This window comes from Lichenostomus cassidix, chromosome 5 (assembly GCF_008360975.1).
Source record: "Lichenostomus cassidix isolate B80296 chromosome 5, HeHo_3.0, whole genome shotgun sequence".
In the NCBI taxonomy this organism is placed as follows: domain Eukaryota; kingdom Metazoa; phylum Chordata; class Aves; order Passeriformes; family Meliphagidae; genus Lichenostomus; species Lichenostomus cassidix.
In genome coordinates, this window is record NC_139486.1 from 9,304,462 (window position 1) to 9,320,380 (window position 15,919).

The following is a 15,919-nucleotide window of genomic DNA, read 5'->3' on the forward strand; positions in this document are numbered from 1 at the left end:
TAGTGAAGGTGATTTGTAGGTACTTGCATCAGCAAAATATGTATTACTTAGTTATTATTCTGAAAAGCATCCTGACTTGAAGTTCACTCCTGTTTGCCAGGGCAGACACAAAAACATCTAGTGAACAGCAGCCAACAGCATCACCCCTACCTGGAAAGGAAGCCCTTGAAGACAGCTTGGAATCTCTTTTAGTTTATTTAAAGGCACTTCTGATCTATTGCCATAATCCACAAAGAAAACCTAGAAAAAGAAGCAAGAATATCTGCAAAGATTCTACAACATTAAAAGTGCTATTTTTAGAGCCAGGAAAAGTCACTACTTGAGTTTTAAAATTACAGTGCAATACACATCAAGTCACATGGAAGCAAATTCAAAGTCTGGAAAACATGCAAATGAAGTCATGTCAAAAAGAATACATCAAATTTTATCATGTCTATTATTTGTTCCCTAGGCCTAAATATCCACTTGTAATGCAAATAATCCACTAAATCTAGAAAAGGCAACTTTCTCTGAAAGGCTCTAAATTCTCTCCCCACACTCAAGATCTGTGTAACTGCACTTCTTAACAGTGAGTGATACTACCTAACAAATGCTTTTAAAGTAGCAAATGTGAACATGTATTCAGTGACAGCTTATAAATTCAAATGAGAAAGGGATGAGATTAGTGTTATTATTCACTAGTTTTTCATGACTTTAAACTATGACAATATTCAGTATTAACTCTACAGTGGTGACACCTAGCGAGGTTAAGAAATAGAAGAAATTCAAAGGCCAATCTTACAAAAACAAAAAAATCTGTCCTTATACTGCTGAAAAGTATTAGCCTGAAAAATCAATACCAATCTTGAACCGTGGCACTAATTTGCATTACTCAGCACAAAAAGCCAAAATATTCTGATTAATTTGTTGATGATATAGCAATCAGCAGCATAAACACCGTTCCAAAAAAATGCCATGTTTTCAGACTTACTGGAGGTTTTAGTCTTTATTTCACTCTACATGAGCTTGTCAATTTAATAATAAAAAATTCCCATGTTCTGGAAAAGAAACAAATCAATCTACTCTGGCCAGAGTGATTTGTAGAAAAAATAAATTAAAAAAACCAGGCACCAAAGCTCCAAGATTGTTAACCCAATTACATCCTACCAATTCAATATGACATAGCATATTACCTCAGCAAGATCTCCATGAACATACAGAACATGAGCTCTGTAGTATCCTCTGTTCCCCAGATAAGTGAATGGTGCCAGACAAAGCACATCTACACGTGGAGACACTGATAAATCCACCAGGTTCTGAGAGTTAATTTCAGCACTTAGAGCCTGGAGTACAGCTGCATTTTTTTCATCTGTCCTGTAACCCCAGAAGTGTCCAACTTCGACTACCTGAAGTTATAAAAATTAGATAGTAACAGACTTCATGTTATTTTATTCTTCCACATCAAATACAAACCACATCTGAGCAAAATACATAAAATACTCCTACTCCTGACACAACAGTTCACACACTGCAACAATGCAGTGAAGCATTTCTGCCTCATAATTTGGTATTTTTTTGAAAATGTTTATATTCTGGGCTACTGCAATATATTTTTCATCTAAATAGATTCTAATATAAGCATTACTATAATACAGAAAACTAGGAAAAGATTGCTTTCATTTTTCTAAACCAAGTTAACATACAGAAAATACAAGGCAGAGAGTTGACTAGAAAGATGCATTTATTTGTGCACTTTTTTTTATTAGTGACAGAATACCAGTTAGCTATTGTATCATCACATCAGCATTGTCACTGCTATGATGAGCCATACTTTAGGAAACTGGTAGAACATAGACCTATTTCAATAAAATTGAATAAAGTAAGTAATCTTTTCAAATATTTGAACACTTATAACCATTTCAGACTTTACATTGAATGCTTGTGATAAAAACCAATCTTTATTTACAGTCCTTAAATCTGACATATTAAAACAGAAGAAGCATAGACAGCCAAGTGATTGCAATGGGTCTGATCAAATCCATTAGCATTTTTATCCAGGAGATTTAGCTGAATAAAAGGAGGAAAATATTCTTTTCTGTACTTGCAAAACATGCCACTACTATTAAAAGATGTTTTAATACTTCACCTTATCATTTCCCCTAGATCAGTGGTTTAAATGTTTTTAATATTTTTATTTCAGAAGCATATATATTGCTGTTACTCAACTAATAAAGATGATAGCTAGCACAAGACTTAAAAATCTCAGCTTGATTTCAGAAATATTTGTATATAGGTATCATTTTCCCCTAATACACTTTTATGCATGAAGTATTTTTCTGAATGAGCACATACTACCATTAATTCATCTCCTTTCTCATGTGTATAGTTCCTGAAGAAAACTTGCAGTTAATAACCAGGTAAATGGCCCAAATACCTAAAGATTCTCATTTTTATAGTTTACACAAGTATTTTGCCTCTTCCATTAATCCTCTTTACATTTATGCCTATTTGCTGCTAACATTTACTGCCAGCAAATCCCACACATTTTGTCAAGTGCAAACATGTGAGTACTGCTTAACAAAGAACTACTAAAAATAAGACTCAGAATATTCCCCACGCTTCTTACAGACACTTCTACACTAAAAGCATTATCAGTACCCAATGTTTTAATTTAAACTTGTCAGATATGAATCTCTGCTAAGCTATCTAGGAACTAATTACTAGATATGATCCACTTCAGATGTAGAACATTCCTACCTCTGTTACCCTGATGGACAGAAAACGACTTGGGATTATCTTTGACGTTTGTAAACCACCAAATGAGACTTCCACAGGCTCCACTGTCTGCTTCTGACAGTCCACATTTACTCTAAAATGGAATAAAAATGCTAAATACTTCACTCACAAGAGAAAACTAAAGAGGATCCTTTTTTTTGCTTCCATCTGCTTCCCAAGGTATCCCTAGTACACATTTATATACTTATTGACTTTTATTTACAAATACATTAATTACCAAATTACTACAGAGTAACTGCTGTAACTGCAATATAACCAAACACAGGAAGATACATACCAGGACACAACTCTGCCATCACTTTATTAAAAATTGAAAGAATTAAGGTTAAATTATGAGGCTTTTTGCTACAGCATTTCTTCTAAGCTTATTTTTAAAAAGAGTATACAAAAACACAAATATAAATTCAGTAGATTTTTATGTAGAAATTTAAGTGTGTATATATCAAATATTCCTTTTACTTGACAAAAGATAAGAACTTAATTTTGGGTTCCTCAAGACTTGGGTTCCTCAAGAACTAACTTTCACAAAAATTTTAAATGCTGTTTTGGGCAGAGTGAAACTACTAAAATGTTTAAGTAAAAGCTAAGTATAATCAAAGGGAAGTGAAATACTCACTTATGCTTTAACCTTCCCAGCTCACTCCTGCCTTCCTATTCTAGATTTCTGGTTTTAAAATACTGAAATGGCTGCAGACTGGTGAGTGGCTAGTCAGAATGCCATTTTACCAAGTTACTTGTATGACCTGAAGCTGAGAATCACAGCATATAGTAACAATGAAACCCATGCCAGATTTTCCTAGCAAAAGCAGGTGTGGACCAAAAGAGACTCAATACACTGTATTCTTCAGCATTATTTCCTATTATGTTCTTATGTTTTCCCACAGTTTCTTTTGTTAAGCTCTGTCTCCCTCCCTCTCTTTTTTGCACCCAAATGCCAAACCTTATTGATTTTGGTTATAGCAATCCCCACGTTGCCTCCATCATGAACAGAAGTAACTGTGTACATCCATATTTCCATATGCCAAAGGAAATTGAATAGAACCTGGGGGGTACAACTGTATACTCGGAATTCTCTTAAACAGCAAAACCCCTTAAACCATAAATAAATACTTAAAACAATCATGTCATTTCTAATCCTGCAAAAACATTCCACCTAGATAAATTTTACATCTGTTTTTGGAACCTGTCATTTCTTCCCTGGTGACAGTTCCAAGGACATTCCCACTGAGTCCAGCAAACCTAATTTTGCTGCAAAGAAACACATTTTACATATGCAATACAATTACCTTGCAAGTTCCAAACCTGCAGCTGCTGCACCTTGCACTTGTCTTCTGATATCATCTGGATAATGAACATACAGCTCAAAAGGAATCTTCAGTTGGGACATCTTGACTGCCAGGTACACTTCGGGAAGAACCTTAAAGGCCTCCTTTGGATTACGGGAGAACTCCACAAAAGCCCTGTTCACAAAAAAAAAGAAAAAGAAAATAATTTTTTTTCTCCCTGTCTTTATCTTAGCAGGCTAGCAAACAGTAAAAGATAAATTCCTCACAGGCTTTGTCTGCTCTTATGTACCTTAAAACTTTATTTATCATGAGGGTTATAAGAAAACTTTCTAGCATTGTCACCAGGACATGCCAAATTTAACACATATAGAAAGGATGTGAAAATATATGTGAATAAGAAAAGCATTAAAGATTGGAAAAGGAATAAGAAGCATTACATGAATTCAACTTTGGGCAGTCATAGGCCAAAATTAGATCATCAGCTCAAAAAAGCCATCAGACTGTACAAATGAGCTAAATTCAGTATAAAAGACAGAAATAAATACAGACAAGTAAGTTGCAATTAAGGTCCACTGACAGAGAACAGAAGAGACAAAACAGAAGACTCTACCTCAGCTAGCTTATCTAATGTTATTTCAGCCAATGTACATCAAACTTCAAAACCACTCTTTTAACTCTTCTAAACCAATACATAAAAAACAAGTTACTGACTCCAAAGAGAGAAGAAATTAACTAAATTTGTCAGTACATCACTGACAAAGAAATTGATTTCTGGATTTGTAACTGAGAACATAAGGCAGGATACTTTATTTTATACTTACTTTGATCCACTGTAGGAAATAGATTTTACCTGCCCACACTGTCTAAGCAGTGACTGCAACTGTTTATGGTACAGATATCCATAGAGAGGAATGTTCTTCAGCTGGCAAGAAAAAGATGTTACATTTGGATACATTCAATTGTTTTCATGCACTTTTCAAGTTCACCTAAATAGTTAGCTTTCTCCTCCACTTGAACTGCAATAATTATGTACAATCTTAACTCCAACAAATTCCTATATACTATAGTACATTCAAAAATCTCGAAAGACAGTAAAAAACATCATTTTGCTGCTAGTAATGCCCTACTACTTCAAACCAGTAGATGAACTACAAATGAAGCAAAATAATTTGTAATTATACACATTAATCTGATACTTGTTCCAAAAAGCTGTCTAGTATCTCTAATTTTGCTTGTAACAGGAAAGAACTGGAATGCTACTATTCCTTGACCACAACTGGGAACCTTATCCTACACAGTGTATACAGCCTGGGAAACAGAAGCACCTACAGCTCCTGCATATCCTGGAAAACCTATCACATATTGAACTACTGAGGTATGGTGGGACATCTGCACAACTGGAAAGCTCTCTCAGATGGATACATGCCTCTTAGGAATGACAAGAGCAATCTCCTGGTCTTCCTCGTGTAGAGGAGTAACTCCAATGTAAACTTTCACAATTAATAATATGCAACTGGAGCCACGTGTCCTTTTTTCTAACTTTTTCTTAATAATATCTCACAGAAGATCTTGATTTAATACAGAATCATTAACTCCTGATTAGCAATTTCAAACTCTGAGACTTTGAACTATTTTTCAGGGCCTATGAAATTGCCTATCCTTTTCTTTGGCTCTTACAACTTTAGACTGGAAAAACCACAGTATTTTTTCACAATGTTCCTATGCCTTGAAGTTACAGTAGTAAGACCAGCTGCTGGTCAAAACTATGGTCTAGGTCAGACTTCAGAAACTGCCTCAAGGGAAGATATTTCAGAGAGACCAAACAGTGGGAGTTTTAATTGTCTTTTATATCTTCAGCAAACCATTAGGAGCAGCATATGGCTGGTAAGAGCCTCTCAAAGTGAGAGTCTGAGGAACTTGCAGCACTTGTGCCCAAGATGATCCTTTACACTGATGAAGACACAGCAGCTACTCTTTCCTTTTTCACGGTAACAAGCAGTTGATGTATGAGCAGATCAAGAGTTAAATACATTAAAAGGAAGTAGGTCTTTAAATCTACCAGTTTAATATTTATCAATGCTGCTGGGGCACAGCATGTGACTGGTCAAGATTGAGTCTCATTTGATATTTAGCTTCAATATCCTTAAATAGTATGAAGCACAAAAAATCCCTTCTCAACAAGATTTTCTGACTTTATCTGCTACCTTTTTATCTAACTATTTTCTCTTGTACCAATAAAAGTCTATTCTTTGAGGTTCCTTGTAGGTTTGGTTTCTTTTGGCACAGGTCATGGCTGTTTTACAGTGTTATTCCTAGTGCAGATACACCAAACATTTTCTTAGCTTAGACTGCACAGTTTTGCAAAATTAACACACCATTTTAAACTTGCACTTATGCAATCAGATAAAAACCAATTTTACAAGATGATAAAAAAAGCCCAGTGCAACACCTGAGGAACCTTAAAGCAAAAAGCATGTATGCCATGCACTAATAAGCAGGATATTACAAAAAAAGTAACACTGAAGTTGCAACAACACATTACTTAAGTACTCCTTAAAAAGTACCCTTGATAGTCCTGTTCTATTTTTCCAGATATTTTATTTGTTCGATGGAAGTTGTTAAGTTGTTTGCCTGTGCAAGACTAGCAATCAAATGCATGGAGGCAGTTCTCAGGAATTCTTCTAAAATTGCCCACCTACACAATGTTTATTGTACTGAAAGAAAGGGAGGTGGGACAGACTTCACCAAGCGAGGATCAGAGTAGGTAATTATTTCTGTCCTTGCCCAAGACAGAACAGAACTTGAAAATACCACCCAAACACTCTGTATTTCTATTACCTGATTCTTACTTAAGTCATTACCCTTCTTAACATACCATTACAGTGGTTTTTGGATCTTTGCCAGCAAGGTCTTTCATGGCACTTTCTTCATTACATTTTCCAAAAGTACAGTAGTTCGGATAAAAAGCACCAGCTATTGCCACCTGAAATCAGGAAAATATTTTGTGAAACACAGCAGATTATATTCAGTTTCTTGAAATGAGATACACTGGCAACATGAAGAGACAACAACAGATCTTCAGATGGGTATTTTTCCTGTCCCTGTTCAGGAATTACTGGAACTGCAGACTAAACACAAATTCAAGCCAATTCCTAAAAACGTACTTTCATAAAAAGAGCTCAATTTCTGGAACAATTCTACAACATTTTAATGCTTTTGTATGCAGACTTGCTCTGTTCTATTCCTTGAAAACTGTAATTGTTAGTTCTGATTTCAAGAGCCTCAATTCAAATAAATTCACACAAAACAGCTATAGGTAAATTGTTCTGTTTTCAGGCTGCATCTTACAATATTTAACAATTCAGCTCCAAGAAACTCACTGCTTACACAGTTAAACCAATTGCCACTGAAACAATAAATAGGTCTGTGAAAATAAAATCACTGCTGATTAGTCCAAATAAGACAAGAAGTTTAATTGGAAATTTGACAAAGTTAAAATAGCTGGAAGACAAAATTCCCAGCACATGCTCCCTACTAACTAACCAAGCTAGTGCTCAAATAGAGCACTTCAAAAAAGGGATAATATAATTTTCAAATAATGAACATTAATTGTCCTTCTACATTGCCAATACACTGCCAAAAATTACTTTCTTTTTCTACCCAAACTCTCAACATACACAGAGAATTTTCAAACACAAGTGTTATACTAGTTCCATCAATATCAGTATAGGAAAATTCAGCTGCAATCTTTGTAAATAACATCTCTTCATGACAATAAAGCATTACCTGCAAAATGAAGCGTTGTTTGCACACATATTCCTGGTCCATAGGAGATGGCTGGGCTTTAACATGCATGTTAAATGCACTGACTCGCTTTTTCAAGTTGTGAAATAACTCTGACACCTGAAATTTGAGCTCTAAGTTACATTTAAAATGGATCAAACCCAACCAACAAAGTGAAACAAATTCTATTGTCATTTCTTATCCAGACAATTGCCCGCTATCAAAATTTATTTTTTATTTCCCGTGCTTTTTGAACACTGCCCCACATTGCTCATGCCAAAAGTATGAACTGGTGAAATAATGGTCAAGGCCATTCTGCTAATCAGTTACTCAGGCATTTTACTTATTTTCCCTTCAATATATCACATTAAGCTGGAAGCCCATTGTGATGCAGAGTTGTCATTAATTGCTGCACTAATGTTAGCAGCAAAGCTCCACAAGTTCTCAAGTCCAGGCCTTACTATGTAGCTGTATTTCCTTAGTTTTCCCAATCAGAAGACAAAATTTATTTAACAACAGACAGCAGTCACACCACAACCAGTGATCTGAGGAACCTATGAAACTAGCAAATAACACTGGAAGTTTCTTAAAAATATGTTAAACGATTAATAATTTAACACCACTTTGTTTATCCTAATAAAAGGAAAATTCCTTTCATCTAAATTCATACTTCATTTTAAGGAAACATACATCTATATATATTGACAGATACAAAACACAGTAGTCTTACCCAAGATCTTAACACTTACAGAGAACAAGGAAAGTTAAGTCTTCCTGCTTATAAAAACTACTACCTATTTAATCTTACCTCTTTGATCTTTTTTATATGAATACAATTTGATCGACCCCACTCAAGCTCTTCCTGAAAAACAAAGTTAGAAACTTTTTTCTTTTGCTAGTAAACTTTATCTCGCGTTCTTCTACATGGACACAAATAATAGTTACATATAGCAACAGAAGAATTTAATCACATTTCAGAGCCTTCTCTGCATTCATATTAAGCATTATGACGTATGAATATGTGAGACAATTATGTATTTGACTAAAACTATACTGTGGTTATCACCAATGCATCTTAACTTTCCATATCAACCCACAAGTCCAACTCCTCTGTGTTGCTACAAAAAAACCCTACTTTAAGATCCACACCTAGAGAGAATCATAGGAATGTTAACGTTTGAAAAGACCTCCAAAACCCTCAAGTCCAACCATTAACCCAGCACTAAACCATGTCCCCAAGTGCCACATCCACACGCCTTCTGAACAAATCCAGAGATGGTGACTCCACCACTTCTCTGGGCAGCCTGTTGCAATGTTTTCAGTGAAGAAATTTTTCCTAATTCCAACCTAGACTTCTCGTGGTGCAACTTGAGGTCATTTTCCCTCCCTCCTTCTATCACTTAGGAGAAGGAGCCAACCCCCAACTCACTACAACCTCCTTTCAGGCAGCTGTAGAGCAATAAGGTCTCCCTTGAGCCTCTTCTTCTCCAGATTAAACACTCCACGTTCCCTCAGCTGCTCCTCACAGGACTTGTGCTCCAGACCCTTCCTGAGCTCTGCTGCCCTTCTCTGGACTCACTGTAGCACCTCAATATCCTACAGTACTTTCTACACAGGACTCGAGGTGTGGCCTCACCAGTGCCAAGTACAGGGGGAAAATCACTGCCCTGGTCCTGCTGGCCACACTATTGCTGATACCAAGCCAGGATGCCATTGGCCTTCTTGGCATCCTGGGAACACTTCCAAAACACTCAGAACTTCTTACTCGGAATGCACAATTTTATCAGATTCTGGCCACCTTGGCTACTTGTTGTAACACAGTGTATGTTATGCATTGGTGTTCATAAAAGATGCTACACTCTGAAAGAACAGAAGAAATAAAAAAGGTTTTCTCTTGTACACACAAAAGAAAGACTGGAGGCAATAACTGTGTGCATGCTACTGGTTTTTGTGACTGATGCACATTAACATCTTCCATCTTTCAGGGTTTTCTGAGGCAGCAGAAATCTGTGTGTTTAAAAAAACAGAGACACTTATGCGTATTAGAAATATTTCAACAACAGCTCAATTTCCCTTTTTAGGGTGGATTTCAAACCCTCTGGCCACTGTTGATTCATCTGTGAAAGGGACTACATATGGGATTGTCTTCAAACAACTCTGCACTGGATTCAAATACTCATCTTCTCTCAAAGCCCATCCTTCCATTTACTTATGGAAAGTCATAATTATTATAAATAAACACTGCTAGCAAAACCTCCTTACTATGAAAATAAAGTACTCCAGCACTGAAATCACCAACCTTGAACAGAGAAGAAGAAATAAAGTTTAACTAACCATGGGATTTCTCAGCTTTCCTTTTTGTTTGCAGGCTTGCCATGCCTACGAAAAGAGTGGTATAATATTCAGACACAAAGCAGAGTAGAAAGCAAGTCAGTTTTGACTCAAGGGCAACACGTTTAAAAAAACTAATAAATTAAAGCAGTAGCTGAAGATTTTGGACTCTCCAGAAGACTACAGAACACACCAGAGCATGTATAATATAAAATTATGGATTTTGCAAACCCAGTTCCTCAAGCAGAAGCCTATGCTGTACTGTACCAGCTCTGCCTCTACCTGCAGGAATCAACCCCTGTCCATGGTACTGGGCTAGGAAACTTCCAAGAGTACCAAAACATGGCATTTGCACAAAAACCTCACAAAGCCAAACCTAAGTAGTCTGGAGCAAGATCACCAAACTCATTCTGTTGTAGAATTTACCAGTTCAAACTCTCCTTGGTTAAAAACAATCTACGATCATCACCACATCTCTGGCATTTTATTTTTGGCTATTACAGTGGAGACAATTGGAACTTTACACAGTAGAACAGAGACTGCAAAAAATATCAATATGTAGCTAGCAGTAATATGATGTTTTTAACAACTGCAAAGCACAAATGCTGGACTGATCCCTACAAAGGTGAGAATCTTTGTTGTGGTCTATCAGATTTCACTGTAATCTAAGCTGGAAAAAAAGACTTACCCTAAATGCATTCACAATTGCCATACAGTCACTCCTACTATTCCCAGCAAAAAACAATTTTTTCCTATCAATGCAAACAAAATGTATTAGCAACAAATACTTTCTTCAAACACTGCGTGTATGACACAGCTCAGAATGCTTCATTATTAAAACTGTACATGTCTTTAACAAACATTATCAATACACCTATTAAAATGACTTATTCACATCTCTTCACTGAAGGAGATGCACTGTATAAGCAGGATAATAACAAATAATTGTCCTAGCTATTTTAAAAACCATTTTAATAGACACTGCCACACATTCCTATGAAAAAGACAAAGCTGAAAAATCAGGCTCTGTGCTCAGGAAATGATGAGTTAGCGCTGTGATTTGTATTTCCAAATAAATATATTCCACTATCAGCTACCTGGAAAAGCTTCTTTTTGCATTGCTTGGTACTTTAACAGAAAATTAGACTCATTACTTGGAAAATTATACTGAGTGATCAACTTTGCCCTCTGCTCCCAAACGTAGTTAGGAAGGTGTAAAACATCTGGGGTACTACCTGTATGCATCAACATGCTTTTTGAAAGGTACTGCAAAGAAATTCCGTGTAGACAGTGCTGCAGCTACAACAAAGACAAATCAAAATGAAAACCTGCCAGTAATTTGGTTTTAGAGAACTGTTCTCACATGTTCTTCTTTCAGTTACCTATAATAAGGCATTCCTCCAAGCAACCAAAGACATGCCCAAGTACTATCAATTTCCCAAGATGCAGGTCCACTGGCAACTGTGTCAATACCATTCCTAGGAAAGTCAGCTCACCATCATGCAGATTTTCTTCTGTTTGCACACAGGTTGTAAGTGCTCCCAGCTAGAGAAATTGAAATTTTTCACTTGTAAAAGCTGACTAAGTAAACCTTAGACAATTTTTAAAGCCTGGTACTTTTGAAACCAAAGCTACTACATATACTGGACATAAAATCAAGCTACAAATGATGCAAATATTGTTTCTTATGCTCTCTGAAAAAGACAAAAAGTTTAATGCTATGAAGATTCTACCCCTTATCCACTTTATAACTGAAAATCAAAATCACCATCTTCCCTGTACAGGTGAGAAGTGTATCTTCAGGCTGACCTCTACACATCACATGGTGTAAGAGTGTGATTTATTATTATTCATAAACAGTGTCACTTACAGAGTTCAAGTTTGTTTTTCTCTATTCTTCTATTCTTTCTCACCATAGATGCTAGTCCTCAAAGACTATCATTACTCCCTGATTAAATTATAGTCTTGTTTTAAAGATTTAACTAGAGAAACTATGCTCAAGAGGATGGTAACCCAACAACAAATCAAGGTGTGAAAGATTCTCTAGACATAGCTCATATTTGAGGTTCCAACTAAGGCTACTACTACTTTAAATACAAAGAAAACTACTTCTGCAGTACATTCCTATTACCCTGACTTTAACAACATTAAAAGGAAGCCTACCTCTTTCAGCTGAAGTATTGTGTGTTCAATGTCACCTACACTGGGTGGAGAAAGAGCTGTTGCCAGCAAGGCTTTTGGTTCCCCTATATCAAGCCTCTTTAATTTTAAGACCGTAGCTCCCAATGGACAATGCTGAAGAGAAGACAAGATTACTGTTACTTTCCCCCCATGGGAAGTGTGACAACGTGTTTCATATGAAAAAGTAAGTTAAAGTTTACAATTCTTAAATTAATTTTGTACAGCTAGGGTTTTTTCTTTTGAGCAAATTGCTTATTTCTAATCCACATTAATTTTACTGCTGCAATGGATCTCCTTCTATAAGGAAACTATGTGGAATGATCTTTGTCAGTTAATCATCAAGGTGAATTCTAGTCACTGCTATTAGTGACTATTCCAACTGTCTTCATGGAAAGTAAAGCAAAGCTTCTCTGCTATGACTAAATGCCTGAAAAAGAACCTAACCCTAAACCCAAAAGCCTTACCAGCATCTCAGGCTCTGACTTCTCTGGAATACAGTCTGCCCAGAAGGCCTTGTGTACAAGCCTGTAACAATACCCTTTGGAAACACGTCCAGCACGACCTTCACATAAAAGAACAAATCACCAATTTCTAAAGTGCTCAAGTGTTTTTCCAAACCCATCCATCTACAAACCCTTTGGGCAGCTGAACAGCACACGACAGCTGATGCTGCAGGCTGAGCAGTGTTCTGCTCTCTTGCAGCAGACAGGCCCAGCGGACACTTAAGGTTAGGATGAAAACATTTTGCTTTCATAGTAGCAGTAACTAACAATAGTATTACGTAAGTATTTCACTGAAATACCTCTTTCACATAACTGCCCTCAAATCAACACCCATTTTTCTCAGTTGAACAGGCATTTCCTATTTGACTCTATAGCTAGAAAATAATCCTCAATATAAACAACTTTTAAGATACAATGATAAACAGTAAATTATCTTTATGATCTACTATTTACAGAAAACACAATCATTCAGAGGTCCATCTTCAAAAACCCAAACACTGCTCACTTCAACAAACAAAAGGGTACTCCTCTGTGGGATACTCTAGAGAATGATGCCATATTTTTAAGTCCCATACATAACAAGTCCAAGTCTTCTATTAAAAATGCTACTTCTACTGGTTGTACACTGGCTGGTTGTGTTAACCTACGCTGACCCTGAAACAAATGCAAATACATGTTGGGGTTCACAGTTCAAGCTGCTGGAAGCTTCCCTCATATCCAACAGAGCCTACTGTGAGCCGGGAGTGTGAGCAAGAAGCAGCAGCAGAGAGAAATGTGTGGTGAACTGACCACAGTCCCCATTTTCCATCTCCCTGCACCACTAGGGAGGACAAGGTAGAGAAAATGGGAGCAGATCCCGGCCTGGGAACGGGAGGTGCAGGGACGGTGTTTAAGATTTGACTTTATTTCTCATTACCCCAGACTGATTTGTTTGGTAATAAAATTAAACTGATTTCCCCATGCTGAGTCTGTTTTGCCTGTGATGGTGATTGTTAAGTGGTCTCTCCATCTTCATCTCAAACCTTGAGCCTTCTATTGTCATTTTTCTCCCCCTGTCCAGCTGAGGAGAGTAATAGAGCAGCTTTGGTGGGCACCTGGCACCCAGCTGTACTTGTGAAGACCTCATAATACTTAAAAATAACAGTGGTTTTGTATCTGAAAATGTCACTGCTATTAATTTATTTAGCACTGGTTTTGACTGAAACTAAAAAGATTTTGATATTTAAGAGGATTGTCTTACTAGAAGAGCCAATAGGAAATTTTATTTATCCTTGTGCTATGAACACTGGGTCTAAACTAAAAACACTGCTGTGGATATTTCAGCGCATTTGAGAGTGACATATATACATGAAAATTTCTGTTATTGGTGAAACTCACAAGCAGTTGATAAATGCCCAGCAATACCTATCTCTCCTTTTTAAAAATGGCCCATGACAAAGAAATTACTATTAAAAAATGAAGAATCCATAGTCCGTGAATTTTATACTTTTCAATGAAATACAAAACACTCATCTGAAAATACACTTGAGCAAAATAATTAAACATGCGTAGTTGTTTAACCACATTGTAATATCCTGAAGACTCCTCAAGTATTAACGGTAAAGACTCATCAAGTATTAATGGCGAAAATAATCTGTTCTTTTTCCTAATACAATAAAAAGCAACAAAGAATTCTCCATGAAGGTCAGCTTCTAAAATGCCTTTGCATTACCTACTGCCATCTTACCTTTTCTTTGATTACAGTTTGTTTTAGATGCCCAGCAAAGTCTCAGACTTGGGTAACTGGTTTCCTTATCGCAATATAAATTTTTAGTTAAGCAGAAATCTATCACTGCAAGTAAGAAAAAAAATTCCTCATGGCAGTGGAAAGAAATGCATAAGAATAACCTGTATTATCAGAAAAGTCTGAGTAACTTGAATAGCAAGTTTTGAAGAGAACACCAGATTTGTAAGCAACCAGACCCAGGATATTCTGAATATTAATCAAACTGCTAATAGATTTTACCATAAATACAGCAAATCACTGTAGATGACAATCATTAAAAGGCAATCATTTCTGCATTTAGAAACTCTGTATGAAAATTTCCTTAAACTGATGCAATTATTTCAAAATATAGTCCAAATGTGATTAAAAAGCTTAACTTGTGACATGAGGTTCTGCTTGTTACTGCATTTTAAATTACCCCCTAGTGAAAATTAAAACCAACCTCCCACTCAGTAGCTCTACTTGTTCATATATTCAGATTTCTCTGTTGTGAAAGAAGGAATTCAGCACTCCAACAGCAGTGATTTGAACAGTGGCATATCATGGAGACCTAACCTAGCACAAGTTTGGAAAATATTATAAATACAGTGTATACAGAATTACAAGATAGAGATTACTTACCATACTTAACATCAGGAACTGTTACAGAGCTCTCAGCTATGTTGGTAGCTAGAATAACCTGAGTTTTGAAGCGAAAAATGAGCAATGAATGCATGAACAACAAATTACTAGTATTAATATTTCTACATGAAGAACCCAACTTGCTATGAAGAAATCTAAATGTAATGGCAACACAGCATTTCTGCTCCGCATATTAAAAAGTGCAATACAACACAAGGCGATACCAAAAAAATCTATTTTCTTGTTCTGAGCTCAAAAAAGCACAATAAAGTTGTATAGCACAGGCCCAGACAGAGGAAGAATGGAAATATTTCTTCGTACCTTTGCCATAACAAAACATCACATTAATAGCAGCAATACTCTATTAGTGATAGTAGACGAAGAAAAACCAAGGCAGCAGCCAAAATGTGGAGTACAAAGTGGGTCAGTCTCCCATACTGGGGGGCTATTTCACTATTCAGTGCCACCAACAGCACTCTCCTGTCATGCAGGTGCAAAAATCAACATGCACAAACCATTCTGAAGGACAAAACCAGCATCATGCAACAGTTTAAGGTAACTTCCAGTTAACTCACTTGTCATGAGGTCTAAACACCAGTTAGAACAACAGCTTGCTAAGGCCATCAGTTTACACAAGGAAAAACAAAAGTGCTTTGTCCTCACAAAATGGTTTG

At 36.4% G+C, this 15,919-nt stretch overlaps 1 protein-coding gene across 2 annotated transcripts in view; it reads right to left on the reverse strand.

The window, feature by feature from the left end:
* TDRD9 (tudor domain containing 9) overlaps positions 1-15,919 on the reverse strand; it is a 65,129-nt gene that overhangs the window by 9,754 nt on the left and 39,456 nt on the right. Inside the window, exons 12-27 of one of the 2 annotated variants that reach the window (XM_085061246.1) lie at positions 15,246-15,303; positions 14,586-14,690; positions 12,821-12,918; positions 12,339-12,470; positions 11,558-11,720; positions 11,411-11,474; positions 10,864-10,927; positions 10,179-10,223; positions 8,653-8,706; positions 7,848-7,964; positions 6,937-7,044; positions 4,883-4,983; positions 4,062-4,235; positions 2,737-2,848; positions 1,173-1,385; positions 151-240 (exon numbers count right to left, since the gene is read on the reverse strand). In XM_085061246.1, coding sequence (XP_084917372.1) covers positions 151-240; positions 1,173-1,385; positions 2,737-2,848; positions 4,062-4,235; positions 4,883-4,983; positions 6,937-7,044; positions 7,848-7,964; positions 8,653-8,706; positions 10,179-10,223; positions 10,864-10,927; positions 11,411-11,474; positions 11,558-11,720; positions 12,339-12,470; positions 12,821-12,918; positions 14,586-14,690; positions 15,246-15,303 — 1,698 coding nt within the window. The remainder of the gene's footprint in view (positions 1-150; positions 241-1,172; positions 1,386-2,736; positions 2,849-4,061; positions 4,236-4,882; positions 4,984-6,936; positions 7,045-7,847; positions 7,965-8,652; positions 8,707-10,178; positions 10,224-10,863; positions 10,928-11,410; positions 11,475-11,557; positions 11,721-12,338; positions 12,471-12,820; positions 12,919-14,585; positions 14,691-15,245; positions 15,304-15,919) is intronic. The other variant, XM_085061247.1, reaches the window with a different exon arrangement.